This window comes from Erpetoichthys calabaricus, chromosome 2 (genome assembly GCF_900747795.2).
Source record: "Erpetoichthys calabaricus chromosome 2, fErpCal1.3, whole genome shotgun sequence".
Taxonomy (NCBI): Eukaryota; Metazoa; Chordata; class Cladistia; order Polypteriformes; family Polypteridae; genus Erpetoichthys; species Erpetoichthys calabaricus.
Window position 1 is genome coordinate 309,000,802 of NC_041395.2, and position 19,326 is coordinate 309,020,127.

General features: G+C 37.3%; 2 protein-coding genes across 2 annotated transcripts in view; one reads left to right on the top strand and one right to left on the bottom strand.

The window, feature by feature from the left end:
* cfap43 (cilia and flagella associated protein 43) overlaps positions 1-16,863 on the bottom strand; it is an 80,145-nt gene extending 63,282 nt beyond the window's left edge. Inside the window, exons 1-14 of the mRNA XM_051922615.1 lie at positions 16,731-16,863; positions 16,270-16,523; positions 13,865-13,961; positions 13,245-13,412; positions 11,506-11,656; positions 10,438-10,600; positions 10,195-10,355; positions 7,681-7,812; positions 6,491-6,607; positions 6,289-6,369; positions 2,759-2,907; positions 1,766-1,869; positions 333-482; positions 82-248 (exon numbers count right to left, since the gene is read on the bottom strand). Coding sequence (XP_051778575.1) covers positions 82-248; positions 333-482; positions 1,766-1,869; positions 2,759-2,907; positions 6,289-6,369; positions 6,491-6,607; positions 7,681-7,812; positions 10,195-10,355; positions 10,438-10,600; positions 11,506-11,656; positions 13,245-13,412; positions 13,865-13,961; positions 16,270-16,523; positions 16,731-16,765 — 1,929 coding nt within the window. The 5' untranslated portion in view covers positions 16,766-16,863. The remainder of the gene's footprint in view (positions 1-81; positions 249-332; positions 483-1,765; positions 1,870-2,758; positions 2,908-6,288; positions 6,370-6,490; positions 6,608-7,680; positions 7,813-10,194; positions 10,356-10,437; positions 10,601-11,505; positions 11,657-13,244; positions 13,413-13,864; positions 13,962-16,269; positions 16,524-16,730) is intronic.
* atp5md (ATP synthase membrane subunit k) overlaps positions 1-19,326 on the top strand; it is a 550,207-nt gene that overhangs the window by 81,547 nt on the left and 449,334 nt on the right. The gene's annotated exons all lie outside the window — the stretch shown is intronic.

The window sequence follows — 19,326 nt, forward strand, 5'->3', positions numbered from 1 at the left end:
TTTCCAGACTTGTTATCTAACATTGCGCTGGAATGTGTACACATGTAAGAACACATATAATACACGGTTACTAATTGATACCTCTGGCAAAACAAACTTTTGGATTGATTTAGTCGCATTGCAGTAGCCAAAAACCCTGTTGTCTGTTCCCAGTACTACAGAAGACACTGGCTCCTTTGTTTCAACTGAATGCTTTTGTATAGAATTGTTTCCGATGGCTCCACGTTCATCCACAAAGCGAGAAGCATCTTAGAAAAGAAAAAAAAATGTTGTTTGAGTGAGCACACTCCTTAACATTAGACTTTCAAATAGTCACAAAACATGCTACATGCCTTGTATAAGCTCAGCGGGCAGTATGAATATCTCCAGGTGGGTCCCTTCTTTTGAAACTTGATTCTCCAATGCAGACAAAGCAATGACCTTCACCTGATTATCTTCTCTGTTATAGGAGACTGAGAGGTCTAGAACAATGCCAGTTATCTCTGCAACAATAATATAAATATGAATATGTAATACAAAAAGCTGTTGTAGAAAAAGCATCCCAAATAAGTTGTCCAATTAACCTGAAAACCAGCAAAAAGTGCAAGCATGCACCCAGATTATAAAATGATTAAGTTTGCATATTCATCTGGCTCACAATTAAAGAGTATGCCAATGGCAGCCTTACAAAGCTTGCACCACCATGACCACACATTAATAATGCCGCGATGATGCCGGGTTCAAGCAGGGTACCAACCTATTAGTGAATACAAAGGAGGCCAAACTGCTGGAACTTATAAGGCTAAGTGTACAATTCAAGGTACTGTTGCACATGTTGACCATAAAGCTGTCAGACTACTAATGAAAAAAAATTCAGGAAGGCTTTACCTGGGAAATATCTGAAGGCCTCAAAGAAACAACAAGTGAAGAACAGTGGATCAGGCCACAAGCAATCATAGTATCTACATCAACTCCTTTCACAAACCAAAGAGATGGGACACCCTACATTTGCTGCCCGGTAATGCCTTGCAACACGGAACGACGATGATGAACGAAGATTCTAATCAAGGCATCCTTTATGATGATTTAGGTCTTCAGGGTTATCACTGCGTCTGACACTGTCTTTGACTTTCTTTGAGTGTGGACCCTCAGATGTTGATGCTGATTGGAGTTTATGTTTTCATTTCCTTCGTTGTCAACTGGCCATAGTTCAGCAGGTAATTAATGGATAGTTATGTTAATCAGTTTCAAACTGCTTTGTTTTGTAATTTAAACAAAACTGTATCTTTCTGTATAATTAGTAGTTTGTAAAGTTTGTATTTGTATGTTACCTTGTCACTGTTCTCTGAGCCTGCACTCAGCCAACAACATGTATATAAAAGTGTACATGAATGGATGTAAATGGCTCAGTTATCTTAAAACACCTGTACAGAAGTTTTCTTTTTCAAAATAAACCGTAATCCTCATTTGCTCAAATATTTCTTGTATGCAGTCATTGATCACCAGATCTCTAAATATGTCAATTTAATCACAAATTACCATTAGTTCTTTCATTGCTTTTACACCCAATTTATTTTTGGTGCCTTTGACTTTATCAAAGTCAGACAAATCTTTATTTTCTAGATGACTGTGATGCTTTAAATTTTAATGGACTCATTAGCATATTTACCTCATATTAAGTCACTTATATGTATTTCATGACTGATCAGTTACTAAAAAAAATGTGTTTCTTTTGCCCTGTTTTCTACATGTTTTGCATATTAAAAAATTAATGATGGTAATTTACCTATGTATCCTATGACTGCAAACATTTTGGACGGTCTGGCATCCAGTATAAAAATACGCTTATCAGATGCTCCAGTAAGCAAAAAATGGCCTCCATTGTCATACCTGTAAGGAAACACAACAATTTTGTATTTACTGGACTTGCTGCAAATAAAAAACAAAAAATAACAGCCATTCACCTTTTGTAAAAAATATGTACCAGAAACAGTTTTAAAAAAATACTTTATATAAAAGGACCTCATCTCTCTATTATAATAAAATAATCCTGGGACGAGATGAGACTTTTTCACAGAGATACTTTCACATCCCGCGAGACGAGACTTTGTGCCAAGAGATTTAACCACGCCCGGGACCGGCAATAAAAGACAAAGAGCAGATGACAAAGTAGAACGTTAGCAGGTACGAGTAGAACGAGTAGAGCAGGTTAGAGATAATGAAAGTACTAAAATTTGAAAGTCTTAAAAAAATGATAGTAAAGATCACATCAGCACAAACAAACGGAAATTATTACTCGGTGAAATGACAGAACAGCAAAAACATATTGTTCGGATTTAAACTTTAAGTCGGAGACTTGTAGATCATCTAATTTGTGTTCCCATCAGGGAAAAGTAGTGTTTCTTCCCAATGAAGAGGCATATCTGTGAGAATTAAAGGATTTGTTGTTTTGTGAAAGTGAAATCCACATACGCGAGCGGCAGAGATGTGAAGTGGCTGGCGCATAGCGCAGGCCTAGGAGGTTGGTGAGCAAAGCAAGCAGGGGGCAAAGCCCCTTAGTTACAAATAAGAAAGTGATATTTTGCAAAGCAATCTGTATACATTTCTGAGCATTAAACTTGGATTATTCCATCATGTGAAAGGAAACAAATTATCCAGTTTCCAAGTCTTTATATTTGATTTTGACTTTTTGTAATTGGAGATATGGTACTTAGCTGTAGTTAACATTAATACACTCTCTTGTATTACCAATCAAAGATCACCCCCTCACTGAACTTACTGCAGTAGGAGCACAGGAGACTCATACAGGCGAAGTCTGTGGACCATACGCGGCTGTTCAATGGCTGTTAAGTCAATGAAGCACAAGTATCCAGAAGCAGTTCCAACCACAGCACATTTGGAAATGGGGCAAGAAGCTAGGCAGGTCACCTTTAGTAAACGTACAGAGAATTTAGTTAAAATGTGAGATACAGGAATTGTGCTAAAAAGAGAGTTCTGTGTGATTCACATGCAAAAGCATCAGACTGTAGCTCTAAAACTGCTGCTTCAGTCTCACTCACTCACTTACTGTGCGACCAGGCACAGTTAACCTTATCATTTACAAATCAATTAATTAGTTTAATTAATATAAATGGATAACACCCATGCATATATATCTGTAACTGAGCACACATTTTTAAAATAGGTTTCATATTTATTTTTAATGTTAGCTTTTCATGAGTCGGTCAAATTGCCCAGAGGCTGCTAAATAACTTGTAAATATATCACTTGTTGGGGTTTTGGCAGACAGACACTGGCATGCCCTACTGATCAATGCAAAATTTCTGATATAATGATAATTGCACATGGAGTACGTCATATCACCAGTGCAACATTTGGGTTACATGGAAAAACAGTTACTTACTGTGAAACCAGCATGAAAAATGAAATGTAACCACTAACAGATTATCAGAATTATCTATTGTGGTGATATGTGCTCAACAACAGTTTTATAGTGGATTGCATTTTAGGTTGCTACATCCATGTACTATAAATGAAAAGTATTGGTAACACTTACTGCAAAAAAGCATCTATTACACAGACTTCTTTGGGTCTTCATAACACTTTTAAAACATCAGTAGATTGTTCATTGATCTCTGTTCAGTGTGGCATCTTGACATGATGGTAAAATGATGTGTTAAAATGAAGAATTCACAGGTCTAATACTAAATATGTAATGTGTCTCAGTGAAGCCACCTCAGACCACCCCAAAGTGAAGTTTTATTAGCAGGTCACATTGCAGAGGTGAATAAGCACTTTACTGATGCATTGTAAGTGTTATGAAGACATATATGTTAAGAACTTGGTACACAAGAGTAAATGAGATATAGATGTATTTCTGCAGTACCTAAGCTATTGTGTTACCAAAATATTTAACACACTGAGCGTTCTGTTCTGTTTTGTTCAAAACTGGTCTCTCAAGAACAGTTTTAAAAATGTTGCTAAAACAACATGTTTTACAACAAGAAACAGCTCTAATGTATCTCTATATAACCTGGAACATGTAAAGGCATAATTTGCCTGAGATGTGTCTTACTACAAATATGGCAGTGTAAACAAAGGATTGCTCATTTTAGTGGAAATACTGGAAAAGCAGCACATTTCTGAAGCATATAAAACATGTTCTAACAAATGTTGTTAAAACAAAGATGTCCAACAGATTCCCCAAACTTCTACATTTTTACCTAGTCCCCTAAATTAGTACATAACCAGATGTGTGACTTGCTCTGATATTTCCATTATCTGTAATAATTTTTTTTAACTATCACTTTTCATACATAAATAATACTCAAAAATTGCACTTTAATATGACTTGTATATAATGTTACTTTAAATGAAACCAATTAAGCAGTTTATATCATCTCTGATACAATCTAGCATTTTAATATTCTACATAATGACATGATTATTAAAACTAATTAGGTATTATTTTTTTTTCTAGGTAATATTTATACTACTAATACTGACTAAGTATTCTATATTTGAAGTTATTTTATTATTATTAATAGCAATTAATACCCATCCATCCATCCATTTTCCAACCCGCTGAATCCGAACACAGGGTCACGGGGGTCTGCTGGAGCCAATCCCAGCCAACACAGGGCACAAGGCAGGAACCAATCCCGGGCAGGGTGCCAACCCACCGCAGGACACACACAAACACACCCACACACCATGCATACACTCGGGCCAATTTAGAATCGCCAATCCACCTAACCAGCATGTCTTTGGACTGTGGGAGGAAACCGGAGCGCCCGGAGGAAACCCACGCAGACACGGGGAGAACATGCAAACTCCACGCAGGGAGGACCCGGGAAGTGAACCCGGGTCCCCAGGTCTCCCAACTGCGAGGCAGCAGCGCTACCCACTGCGCCACCGTGCCGCCCCCTAGCAATTAATAATTTCTGATTTTAAGTAATTATTAGATTAGTTGTTATTCTTAAAGACAAGCAGTTTATATTTTATCCATCCAACTTCCTTATCAGCTTACACAGGGCAGGTGGAGCCCATTACTGTATTGCTAAAAGTATTCAAGATTCTATGTAATGTCAATATTAGTTAAACAAATGACGTATTTCATTCTACTTACATTCTAATGTTATGTCACGAATGCTGAAACTGATTAAGTACTCTGTATTCTAGCAGTCACTCTAAACTGACTGCATAAATGTGAGCTTGTGTGTGTGTGTCTGTGAGTATCTCTGTGTGTGCGTGTTTCTGTGTGTATATCTGTGTGTGTGTGTCTGTGAGTATGTGTGTGTGTGTGTGTGTGTGTGCACCCTGTGATGGACTGTTCACACCTTGCAGCTGATGTTGACAGGACTGCTTTTTGCTTCCTGAAATACCAAACTAGATTAAATAGGTGAGATAACGGGTGGACATTCTAGTGCAATGGCACAAGTTTTTGATATTCAGCTTGATATTATTACTCTGAAAGTGAATTATGTATTCTGCATATTTCATGATGTCATTACTAATAATACCAATTAGGTACTGAATATTTAAGATTTTTTTACTAAAACCAACTTCATATATTCTATGTAACATAATTATTAGCAATACCAAATAATATTACATATTTAATTTAATTTCACTTTTGAACTTGGATTCATGGACAATACTGTAAATTGTCTTTGTGTCTGTATTTATTTCATTGAATATACTGCTTGACATTTAGAGCTGGTACTTCAGGATTTGGTTTTGTGATTTTTGTTACATTTTTTGTGATTAATCTAACTATACTGTGTTTGTAGTTAGTGTATTCTCTGCTGGGCTTTTAAGTAGGATTGCATTACATAAGAGAAAAGTAAATTGAATTTGAAACTCTTTGCTGACACCCTACCAGTATACACTACTTTCTTCTTGTCCATAAGGATTCTAGTCCTTCCAGCAAGATTATCTACAAGGTCACATTTAAGTTAGTAAATATTTTAGTTCAGTGCACCTAGAATATAGATTCAGTTTCAAAAATTAAACAACTTCCATAACTGATCACTTTACTTCATTTGAAGTCAGGTCACATTTTTATATCAATAAATGTTTTAAATAAATGATCATTTGTGTTATTTTTGTGCTGATGTATGCAGGGTTCTGCTTTATTCAAGACTAGTCTCATTTGGGTTCTTCTGTTAAAATAATCATTTGAAATAAAATCAATATAACTAAATTAAATGTTATTTTGCATAAACTGGAAAACAAAATTAGATACAGATTACCTTCTCATATTGGGAGTATTATTAGGTCAGTAAAGTTAGCTCTTATAAATAATACCTTCTCTGTAAGAGGTAAAGTGCTAATCCTGCTCCCATCTTGCACAGACCATACTTGAACTTCACCCATTTCTCTTACAGACTGATCAAGTAAGCAAAAACAAAGCAGAGACAGTTAATATATACAGTATTGACTTTACAAAATATAATATATAGTACAGTATATATATGGTTTTTAAAAAGTGGCTTTAAAAATGTGTTACCACACAGTAGCTGTTTCCAGGAAATAAAGGCATAGCAGAAATGAAATTTCCACATTGATCATCCAGAATCTTGTCTATGTGCTCAGTCTGGTCAGGCATGTATGAATAAACAGTCCCCTAGAATAATAACATTTCTTTATTTTCTTTTCCATTCATACATTTTCAATTTACAAATAATAAAATGATGGAACACAAGCAAAATATTGTAATACAGTATAACTTCAATTATCCTGTGTAGAAATAAGCAGGTTGACTGTGCTTTAATTTCAAAACCAGAATGTTCAAATAGGTTGCTCATTTAGAATTTCTAAAAGGCCCATAAAATATCTTAACATAATATCCACAGGATGTCAGCAATGAGACACTGTCTAAGCTAAGTGATAAAGATTTCATGTTTTTTCATTTGTAACATAACACACCATAATATACTTACACCTGATTTATTCAGTTCAGGGTGCCTGTAAGCCAGGGGTCTCCAACTCCAGTTCTGGAGCACTACCATGGCTGTGGGTTTTCATTCTAACCCTTTACTTAATTAGGGACCAATGTGTGCCTCTAATTAACTTTTTCTCTTCATTTTAATTGGCTTATTTTTTTTAAGATTCAATCCGAATTGGCTAATTCAGGAGCCTCAAACTCCTGCCAATGTCACAGTTTCTTAGATGCCAGTTCTTGTTGTTAAATAAACCCATTATAAAATTTCATGGTTTGTTGGTGTTCTCATTCTGTTACGGCAGGCATTTTCTTTTTTCTAAGAGCGCTGTTAAAATATTTTGTGGAACTGACCAGGAAAAGAGCTAAAATGAAAACCTGCAGCCACAATAGCATTCCAGGACTAGAGTTTTGGACCCCTGCTGTAACCTATCCCAAAAGAACTGGAAAAAATCCTAAACAGGGTCCTAGTTCATCACTGAGCCCAATTACACTTAGGAAAAACTGGAATCACCAATCAACCTAGAATGAACATTTTTGGGGAAGAGGGATGAAAACTGGAACCCTTGCAGAAAAACTCACACAGACACTGGGAAAATGTGAAAATTCCACACAGAGGACAATAGGGCAAAGGACTCAAACCCAGATCACAACTGTAAATGGCAGGAACATAACCCACTACACTACTATGTATTGTGATGTATACAGTATATCAATAATCCATTTTAATAGTTATTTGCAAATTAAAAAATACACACTGTGCTGGTTGACAAAGCCAATGTTTTGTAGTCAGGTGAAAATTCAATGTAGTTGATTGATTCGTCTGTGACCCAGCATTCTTCTATTTCGATTTGACTCCCTTTGATATGAAAACAGCGCAGAAAGCCATCCTGTGAAACGTCATTTAAAAAAAAATGACTCTGTTATTATTTAATTGACAGCATAGCTTTTTAACAAAACTCACTAACAATATAAGTAAACAACAGTGACACATAACGGCTCCTTTCTTGGTTTACATTACAAGCTGAAGAAAATCCAAAATTTCGGAGTGTCTGCTGAAACTCCATAATTAGTCTTGTAACCAAAAAGAATTCACCTTGAGATACAGTGACATTCAATTTAACTTCAGTTTGTATTTTTTTTTATTTTTTGTGGATTCCAGATTTTACACTATAGGATCAGGATGGGTGTATGCAGGCCCATTAGAGGGCCAGCAGCTAACCACACAATGAAAATTAATAACTCAAACACTGACATTTCTCAACTCAGAATCTCATACTATAATTCTCTTACTTTACTCTCATTGTCTACTTTCAACAAGAAGCAGTCATCTTCTTCAGGCCTCTGAACACTGACTGGAAAGTTGCCCTCCAACGTGTCAATGGTAGAATTTTTTCAGTTGTGCCTCTAACTAGTTTCACTACATTCACAAAGGTAGAGAAATCCTGTCCTAATAGGATTCTAGTCGGAGGCATGTCAATAGATCATTCTGTGTTTTTAAAACATTAAGTTCAACCAAAAATGAAAAGTTTATTTTTCATTTTTTAAAAGTCAAAACAAATTGTCCTTTTAAGAAGAATGAATGGATCAAGAAACAGCATAACCTTCTTGGATCCACTCAGCTTTTGAAAGCTTCAGTGATGTCATCTTCTAATTCCTTCATTCACCTCTCAGCGTGGCTTCCTAGAGCAAATAAATGTGTTTGTTTGCTCGCCAAATTCCATTAGGGGATTATCCAAGTTATTGAAAGAATAGTTACATTAGCAGTCAAATGATTGGGATGTGACTTTGGGTCTGCCAGATCTCTTCCTATAAGAATTTCTTCCATTTTCCAATTTCCTTTTGATTGTGTAGGACACCACTGGACTCACTGACATTTTGATTTTTTTTTTTAATTTCTCTAAAAGAAAGAGCTACACTTCTAAGGGTAATAATGCTCTGTCTCATTTCATTTGTTAATTGTCGTTTTCTTGCCATTATCACTGGAATGTTGTCCAAGTAGTACTTCAGAGGGTGTAGTAACACAATCTGTTCCAACTCTGATTTAAGTCACACAGAGGGTTTTTAAGTATTCAACATAAGTTGGGACACCTGTGTAAATTGTTTCTTTCAACTTGCAAGGCTTCATTTACTTTTTAACTAGTAAGCCCGCGATTCGCCAGCGAATCAGAAATCCAAGAATGGCAATCAGTTTCTGTTCCGTCCGATATCTGGATGGATGACATATCATGGAGGTTGGGTGCGTCTGGGGAAATGTCATTTAACTACATAAGCATATCTGTAGTAAAGTGGTCTCGTTTTGTGGAGACGTGATTCCGTTGCCTGTGCTGACACCGACTGCTGGCTGAGTTTTGCACAGCAAGTTCAGTTCACAGGTTGTGGAACTCGTGCGCCAGCCACTGAGTGTGGGAAGCCGCTGGGTTAGAGTCTGTGACAGTCATGTGATCTATTTGACTGGCACAGTGGATTAGAGCAAGTGTAGCTCACAGGTTGTGTTGTTTGGGCGCCACGTACTGACTCTGGGAAGCTGCTGTGTTTTGGGAAGCTGCTGCGTTTGACTCTGGGGCGGGCGCCCCGGCGCATTACGTTGTGTTATTTGGGCACCACCTACTGACTCCGGGAAGCCGCCGCGGTTTGGGAAGTCGCTGCGTTTGACTCTGGAGCGGGCGCCACAGCGTTTTGGGACGCCGCTGCATTTGACTCTGGACTCTGGGGCGGGCGCCAAACTGAATGACCGTTATGTGATCTACATTACTGGCACAATGGATTAGAGCAAGTCTAGTTTACAGGTGGCGGGCTCGTTGCAGTGCAGCAGTGCGCGTGACATCCAGTTTACAACCTTCTCGTTTCTGTGTTTTCTGTGCAGTGCGGCAGTTCGCGTGCGCCTCGATGCGCCCAGCGCCCTGCGTCCATATCCGGTTTACAACCTTCGGTTAGTAATATGGATTACTGCAGATCATCTGTAGAATGTAACCTATTAGTTGTTCCTTGAAGAAGGCCCATGTATAATATTCTGAAATTGTCTTTTTTTTTCAGTTTTTGCTAACCTTAAACCTCGGGCACTTTACTTCTTACCTTTTCAGCCTTTTAGGTCATTCATTGCATTTCAACTGATTAAATCTGAAGAAAAACTGAGGTGTTCTAAAGCTTTTGACTGGTAGTGTATATCCAGTAAATTTACTGGCAAAAAGTGTTAAATAGGTCTCTTTGGATGTCAAATACTAAATTTATAAAAACCTAAACATCAATTATTACAAAATAAAAGTGCATACATTTCCTGCTGCGTATATTCCATTGCTATGAAGTGCCAGACTCTGCAAACTTCCATCCTGAATGAGGTTTCTTTGTGGGCTATCTAAATAAGAAAATATACAAAGGAAGAAAAAAATTAAATTCCAACATACATCACTTTGTGCAGTGTCCCAGTTATAAGCTGCATAAAACACCTAATAGTGAAGCCACATATGCTATACATTTTAAACTTTGAAGTATTATGATTATATTTAGTTTCTTGCCTCGACTTGTAACCTCATCAACGGGATTGAAGAGGAAAATTACATTCTGGGTCTCAGAAGTCAGAAGAAGAAGATGGCCTTCTTCACAGCCCACAATAACATCAGATGTTGCAGACCAACAACAGGATGAGGGATGAACTTTCTTTTTCATGACTTCTTTTGGCTTGCAAACAGTAAAACAGAATGTTAACATATTTCAGTGTTTGCAGTATTATATTGCAATAATCATAACATTGTTGACAGATTAACATTGTAATATTTTAAGAATAACTGAGGAAAAATCTCCACTGATGACACAGGTTACCTGTTCAAACGTCTTGAGGATTCACAGAGTTAGTAATTTGTGTAAATAAGACATGCTAAGCTGTGTGGCGAAGTAGTAAAGAGTCTGTGGGATCAGATCTGAGCACCAGCATACTGTGTGTTCTAGGCAAGCAGAGGTTGTTCATGACGTTGGTTATTTACAGTATATGGTTACGTAGGACATATCACATATAAATCTGTGTTTTGCAAGCTAACTTTTCACTCTAATTAGGTCAGATATGAACCATTATTGGTATCTGGCATATTATTATGTCATAAAATTAATCGGTGCTCTAAGTGCTGGGTCTGGCTATTTGCACAGAACTACCAGAATCGGCTCAAGCTACATGCCATTCTATACTGCAGAAAGTGGGTTCAAACATAGACAGAAAGTTGATATAAAATAAATAACAACATCAATAAAATTCTCAGAACCTATAAATCTAAATCTGGGTTGCAGAGTTTGGAGCCTGTCTCCACAACAACATGTGCAAGGCAGGAAACAACACCAGACATAGCATCAGTCCATCACAGAGCACACCCACACTGAACCAGACTGGACTCACCATTTAACTCAAGACAGAAGGCTTTGGGGATGTAGGAGAAAGCACAGAGAGAAACTCACATAGACAAGGGAAGAAGTACAAAGTACACACTGATCTTGACTGGCCATGGAAGTCAAACCCAGAATCTATGGGGTAGGAGCACTAACTGCTGCACCCCGCTATAAAATACATTAATCAAGATTAATCAATATAATTATACCTGAAATTTTTCAGCTTCTTCACCCAATAATCCTGCCATAGCAGATACTGGCATCTTTGGTCCGTAATAAGTGAGTCTGGAGTCTAGATGATAAGAACTAACATGTTCGGCTTCAGTAAAGGAACCATCCACAGAAGGAATATTAATGAAGCTGTAATAAATGAAACTTAGTTCAGTTATTTCATATTTAAGATAGATAGATAGATAGATAGATAGATAGATAGATAGATAGATAGATAGATAGATAGATAGATAGATAGATAGATAGATAGATAGATAGATAGATTTGGAATGGCAGATAATCTAGAATTAGTCAAATACAGAGAGATTGGACACAATACAGGCTTGGGCAGATTTATGGCAGATGAAATTTAATATAACTAAACTTAAGACATTACATGTAGGAAGGAAAATGTTAGATATACAACAGGAGGTCTGAAACCTTTAAGTATCCCTTATGAGAAGGACCTAGTAGTAACAGCAGAGTCATTACTATTGTGAAGGATTGCCGGCTTTCTACTCCGGCCCTCACCCCCAGGCCGCCAGGAGGAGCTCTCCCAGCAGCGTGGACGTGCCCCGAATTCCAGCAGGGCATCATGGACTCTGTAGTTTATATGCACAGCCCTGCTGGATACCATGGGGGCCTCCAGGAGTCGCTGTAGGGAGGTTGTCGGACTCTTATGTGCCCTATAACCCGGAGGTGCGTCATGATCACATGACAGGAAGAAACGACATGCCTCTGGGGTGAAGAAGAGTTTTTATATGACCCGGAAGTGTTCCTAGTCACGTGGACAGAGAGGGCGAAACACTTCCGGATCAGGACTATAAAAGGACTATGGGTAATCCCAGATGTCGAGCTGAGCTGGGTGGAAGGGTGGCAACGCGTCTGGGAGTGTGGAGGATTGATTATTGTGTATTGTTTATTGATTTATTATTGAGTATTGTGGAGAGGAGGGTGCTTTGTGCACTTTATTATTAAAATAAATATTCATATTTGGACTTTTACCTGGTGTCTGACGTCTAGTCTGAGGGTTCAAGGGGTCACGGAGACCCTAATCTATCACACTATCTAAATCTAGGCAGTGTACGGTGTACAGAAGCCATTAAGAAGGCTAACAGAAAGCTATATATTATGATTTGTACGTTATACTTGAGCTTTTTTATATACTGGTGAAGCCTCACCTGAGGTACTGTGTGCTGTTTTGGTCTCCAGCTACACAAAAGACATCGCAGTGCTAGACAAAGTCCACAAAAGAGCTGACTTGGCTGATAATCGACTGCAAGGTATGTGTCATGAGCCTTTTCAGTTTAAGCGAACAAAGATTAAGAGGTGACATGATTAAGTTTTTAAATTATGAAAGGAATTAGTACAAAAGATCCAGGCTATTACTTTGAAATAATTTCTTCAACAAGAACACAAGCACACAGCTGGAAACCTGCTATGGTTAAGCACTGCACAAATGTTAGGAAGTTCTTCTTCACACAGACAACCACAGACACATGGAATAAATTACCAAGTAGTGTGGTGGACAGTAGGACTTTAGGGACCTTCAAAACTCGACTTGATGTTATTTTGGAGAAATAAGGTGAAGAGGATTGGCAAGCTTTGTTGGGCTGAATGGCCTGTTCTCGTCAAAACGTTTCTAATGTTCTAAATGTATCCTCTGATCTCCATCAGGGAAAAGCAGGTTTATTAAATAATAATAAAGAAATTTTTAAACAACTCAATCATCACTTACGAAGGCTTCATTATGTATTCATTGTTAGATCTCTCTATATTCCACAAAGTCAACATCTTTCTATTGGCTGTACAGAGCTGGTGCCAGTTTGTTGGGTTGAAGTTAAGAATGGTGACTTCCACTCCCATCTGGGAATAGCTACAAAGGGGAACCTGTTCATTCCAGTTCCTGCAAAAACAATTAATGAAATACATTAAACAATACTTAAAAAAGTGTAATTACTTACCAAAGTACAGAAAATATATTTGAGTTTATTATTATTAGTAACAATAGATTGAACATCCACATAGACACAAGAAGAATGTACTGTACTACTAAAACTGAACATACTGTCAGCGTCTGGGCTACAAATTTAACCTCTGCTCCTATGCGACACAATAGATCAGATTTGTACATTATCTACATATACAATGAATGAGATGAGCATTTAACATGGGCTCCTAAAAGGCATTAATGGTAATGTCAAGGTGCCACAAAAAACCTCAGCCATGTAAATTATTAATCAATGTCTCACTGAAATCAGCAGAGGAGCTCTTTTTTCTTATACCATAGCACCCTCATGTGGGAAATGATTGCAACATACACCATATCTTAACCAAATAAAAGCAGTTTTCTCTTACCAGAGAGTCAGGTTGTAATCCGGGAGCATGGAGCAGCTTGCCAGGTATGGTCCAGAATGGCTGAATGCAAGTTTTGAATAGTTCATCTTGGCTCCTCCTAAAAAATTGAAAACAAAGAGATCTCATCCATATTTGAAAAATTACCTAAAAAATTGAAAACAAAGAGATCTCATCCATATTTGAAAAATTATGTTTTTCGTAAGACTTAGAATTTAAGCAATTATCATAAAAATGTAAAAGAGTAAAAGTAAGGATTTGCATTTTACAATGTAACTCTTTGCAATAAGTGAAATAGATTGAATAAAAAGATAATAAATGTGATTTTCATGATGTAAACTATCCATTTGCATACATTTTTATCGTGAACACCATTATGTATTTTTGGTTTACTTCAGCTCAGTGGTGGCTCTAAAATACCCGATGTCACCAAATGTCGCCCTGGTGCTTTCAGTACACCTCTGAATTGCAATTTGTTCCATTTTAAAGAACTAAACATCCAGAATAAAGTATATGATTCCTGCACTATTGCAGGGGCAGTGAGACATCCAAACTTCACCCATTAGAGAAGACAGACTAAGGACTGATACATTTTAATTTTACTTTTGTAACAAAAAATAACAAAACATCTGCTTAATTGCTGTCATCTTGGGTTTGCCAATTACCCCCAAATTGCTTTCTTCCTTTAGGGTGTTTTTAAGAGTGAGACCCATTCATCTGGTATCATCCATGGCTTGTTTTTTAGCTGCTAGAGGGCTGTTCCACCTTTATGAAATGTGGTTCATGGATCCCACAATTTGTGTAGGCAGAAATGTATGGAATACTTGGTGAAAGACTAAATAGAAGGTTTTAAGAACTGGTATGCATTTATTTGGATAGGTGTAACACTGCACCGTTACCTAGGTCAAGCACGGTCAGAAACACTAAGATTGACTGACCCTTCAAACAACTAGTGGGGCTCAGATTGGGACACCGACTGGGACACCTGAAGAAGTTCTCAGGACTTCAAAGGGTGTTTGTCACCTAAAAACAGGTCCCCAGGAACTGCCCCATAATCTTTTTTAGACAGCAGTAGTTCAAAAGAAATGGTTTATCTTAAACTGAAGAAGCTATAAATACAACAGTTATCTCAATGTAAATCTGTGAGAATATTTGACGAAAGACCTCAACAGAAATGGAATTCACATACTGTAAAACAAGAGGTTTTTAAGTAGGATTCTAATCATCACATTTGCTGGATGGTACCACAGTGGAACATTGAATAGCATTGTTGCCACATAGCTCCAAAATCCTAGGTTCAGATCCTAGCCCAATTAGACTCTACATGGAATCAGCACATTCTTCTCATGTCTGCATGGGCTATGTCCATGTATTCTGGATATTATCCATATCACAAACACTTAAATGTTAAGTTTATTATTGACTGATGTGAATGAAGGTTTCTATGTGCTCCCCAGGTTTGGTTCCTGCCCTGTACCCACTGCTGCTGTGAAAGGCTCCTTCCTCACAGATGTTGGTGGGAAGAAAACATAGTCAGTCTTTCACCCAAACTTGTGTCATGAAAGTGATGCAAATATTAACATCACATATTACTTTAGACTATACCAGGTGATGGCAAAAGCAGGAAAAGGAACTGAGCTTGATACAGAAGTTCATGTACAAAGATATAGCCCTTCATTAGTTGAGAGGTGCAATAGTAATAATACAATTCAATATTGACATATAGAAGCAGATATAACCAATGTTTCTAATTATTGTTAAACTGTTGTAAAACATTTTCAAAATTGTTTAACCCAATTCAGGGTTGTGGAGGACTGGGCACTGTCCCACCAGCACTGCGCACAAGGCAGGGAAAAAGTCCATCGCAAGGACCACTCACATACACATGTACACCCACTGCCAATTTGGAATTGACAGTTCATCTGATATGTACTTCTGATGAGAAGAAACACCACAAGGAGTATGTGCAGACTCTGTAGACAACAACAGGCTATGGGATTCCAACTACTGGGCCACTATCCAGTCCCTAACTGCCTCATGCTTACCAAATATTATCCGTCCTTTCACCCATTTTCCAAACCCAAAAAAATTTAAGTTCAAGGTCATGGCCAACCTGGCAGCACTGGACACAAAGAAGGAACCAAACTTAAATGTGTAAACAGTTGATCACACCCACACTCATTCATAACTCATAAAATTAGTCTCATAAATTAATCCAATACACGCATCTTTGGAAAACCCGAATGAATACAAGGGAAAACAGGGTAAGAATGTATAGACATCATAGACAATCACCAAGCTGCCATGCTTGTCTGGACTTTACTGGTGCCTAAAAACTAACACTCACCCGAAACTCTGGCTCCAGATTGTTTAACTATGTTGGTTTATTGGATAAAATGCGTTTATACCTTTCAGTTCTGCCCGTTTCTCGAAGCCAGGAAAGGTGTAGACATAAATGCTGGGATTAAGCCTTTGCTCTGAGAAGGCCACAACCTCACTTTTGCCATGCACGGCAAAGGCTCCGATGCTCCCGCTTGGACACTGCAGAATATGTTTTTCCTTGGTTTCTGTGTCCTTGAAAATGACGAAGTTCCCACAAGGGTAGCAAATTGTTCTGCTGTTTGCAAATGACACGTGCTGATTGGTAAAGCCCTGTACCCATCTTAAAGAAAATAGAAAGAAAAATTCTCATCGTGTCTAGAGCTTAATAACAATAACAATAATAATAATGATAAAAAATATGAGCTTTATGCAGAGTATTAAACATTTAACGAGTATAAATAAATAAGTAAATAAATCGCATAGACTGATTACCGCACGTTGTTACTTATGAGAAAGGCAAACACTGGATGAGGATTCTTTAACTTACCTTACTTCCAGGGTGCCGGAGTTGTCCATTGTCATAAGCGCATAGGTGAAAAATTAAGTCACAATCGGCAGAAAGATAAAGTTGAGTTATTTTACTGAATCCTGTTGCTGTACCGCGAATAGTTTATGCCTGTTGCCAGGGAAACGACTCTAACCACTTGCGAAGCCACGCCCCATTGAAGCGATTGGTTGAGAGACTCACCTCGTAACACGCGGAGGACCTTGACGGATTAATGAAGATTAATCGTGGCAATGGAAGGCTGTAATAAATGGTGAGATACCTTTAGTTTGGAATATAAGAGAATTATTAGTAACTTTCTTATGTCATGTGTTGTCCATGTGTAAAACTATATATTGTGTAGTATTTTGCTTTATACCAAATGTTAATTAAAATCACAAGTGCTTTTACAATGGTAGAACCCAAACGGTCGCCAAGGTAAAACTTCAATGTTAATTTGACATTTGCTACTTTAAACGTCTTAACCCTGAAGCCCACATGATGACGAACTCAAGAAAAAAAAAACTGAAAACACGATCTGGGAAAAACGTAGAACAAAATAATCTTTTGATTCTGAAAAACGAAAAACCGAGTCTCTCGATTTTTCTCATTGGAAAAACAAGTTTACATTGTGATGTTTCTGGTACTAGTTAGAGGCAAACCCTTTTTTCATCGATTGAACATAACCATAGGCGCCCTTCACCTGCTGGTAATCGTCATTTTGTCGCCAAATTTGTGTCAATTAATTCGTCTTCGGTTATATTGTCTGCTTTTGAGACAACCATGCGTTTAATTTTTTTATAAAGAGATGTTCACAGTGAGTAGTGCGACACTCTAAAACTATTGTTTAGATATTCTATCATTTCTTCCGCCGATTTATCAGTTTCAAGAGCCGAGTTGTTCCATTCACATTAGAAGCGATATAGAAAAATCTATACAATGTACAATGCATTGCAAACTTATACATTTATATTCATGCCTGCATTGTCATAATAATGCAAGTAAAGGGAACACAATGCTCTAGTTGGCTTGTTTGATGACTATAATGTTTCTGTAAATGTACTAATCAGTAAATTATTTATTCTTGATTTACCAAGTAAAACAAGAAAAAAGATGTTCCTTCTGTACAATTTCGACATGGTTAGCATGCCATCGCAAGGGGGCAGAATTGTAAAGGTTATGTTTAAAATGATTCTTTTGTGCCGTGATATGACGTTATAACATAAGAATATCCTATAAGGTTCATACTGTCACATACACAGGGTACAGTGAAATTCTTGTTTGAATGTGCTAATAATTAACATGCATCATGTCACCGCGACATATGTTTTCTTACTCTTAAAAGTAAAGGTGGCAGCGAGGTTCTCCAGAGCCAGGCCCATCCACACAATGATTCCAGAAAGAACCTGCATTTATTTAGATTTGTTACCATAAACAGATGTTAATACATTTGTACCAATAAGTCATGATTTTCCCCATGGGATTAATAAAGTGCATCTAATCTAATGTAATCTAATCTAAAAGGATTATTGCTGAATACAATTAATAACACAGCCTAAAACCAGGTTTTTTTTAATATGTTAGTGTCCTCCAAGGTAGCCTACCATACATTAAAGATTTTATATTTTATTTCTACATATTAGGAATTTTTTTCAAACACAAAGAACCAACTTTATATGAAAAGAAGCCTTCCGAGAATTAAATAATGGTTTGTCAAGAAATAGTTCTATGAGGACCCATATGGCCCAGTATACCAAATAATACCATTGAAGAACCAATTATTTTTAAGAATTGACCTCAAAAATATGTATTCATCAGAATAATTTTTACTCTAAAATAGTTATTTACCTATAACGTTTTCTAATTATGACTACACAGCTTCACCATTTATATGTACTGTAGATTTAAATTATAGACTCACACCTTCCCTATAACATTCAAAGATAACATCTTGTTGCATTATTGTTTATATACAAGTAGCACCTAGTTTTTATGGCTATTAAAATATAATAACAAATGATAAAATTTCCAACAGCATTTATTAGTCTCAAAGTATGATATGTTTACCAGAGGAAAAGCAAAGCAGGGAGAGAGAATGAATTGCAGTAAACAAGGCATTTACAGACAGCTTTACTTTTCTGATTTAAGACATTAGAAAAATGATCATTCTTGGAGACAATAAATAATATTTTTCTATTTCTTTCGGCGCCTCCCGTTAGGGGTTGCCACAGCGGATCATCTTCTTCCATATCTTTCTGTCCTCTGTATCTTGCTCTGTTACACCCATCACCTGCATGTCTTCTCTCACCACATCCATAAACCTCCTCTTAGGCCTTCCTCTTTTTCTCTTACCTGGCAGCTCTACCTTTAACATCCTCCTCCCAATATACCTAGCATCTCTCCTCTGCAGATGTCCAAACCAACGCAATCTCCCCTCTCTGACAGTCTCCCAACCGTCCAACCTGAGCTGACTGTCTAATGTACTCATTTCTAATCCTGTCCATCCTCATCACACCCAATGCAAAACTTGAACATCTTCAACTCTGCCACCTCCAGCTCAGTCTCCTGACTTTTGGAGACAATATATAATAATTTGAGA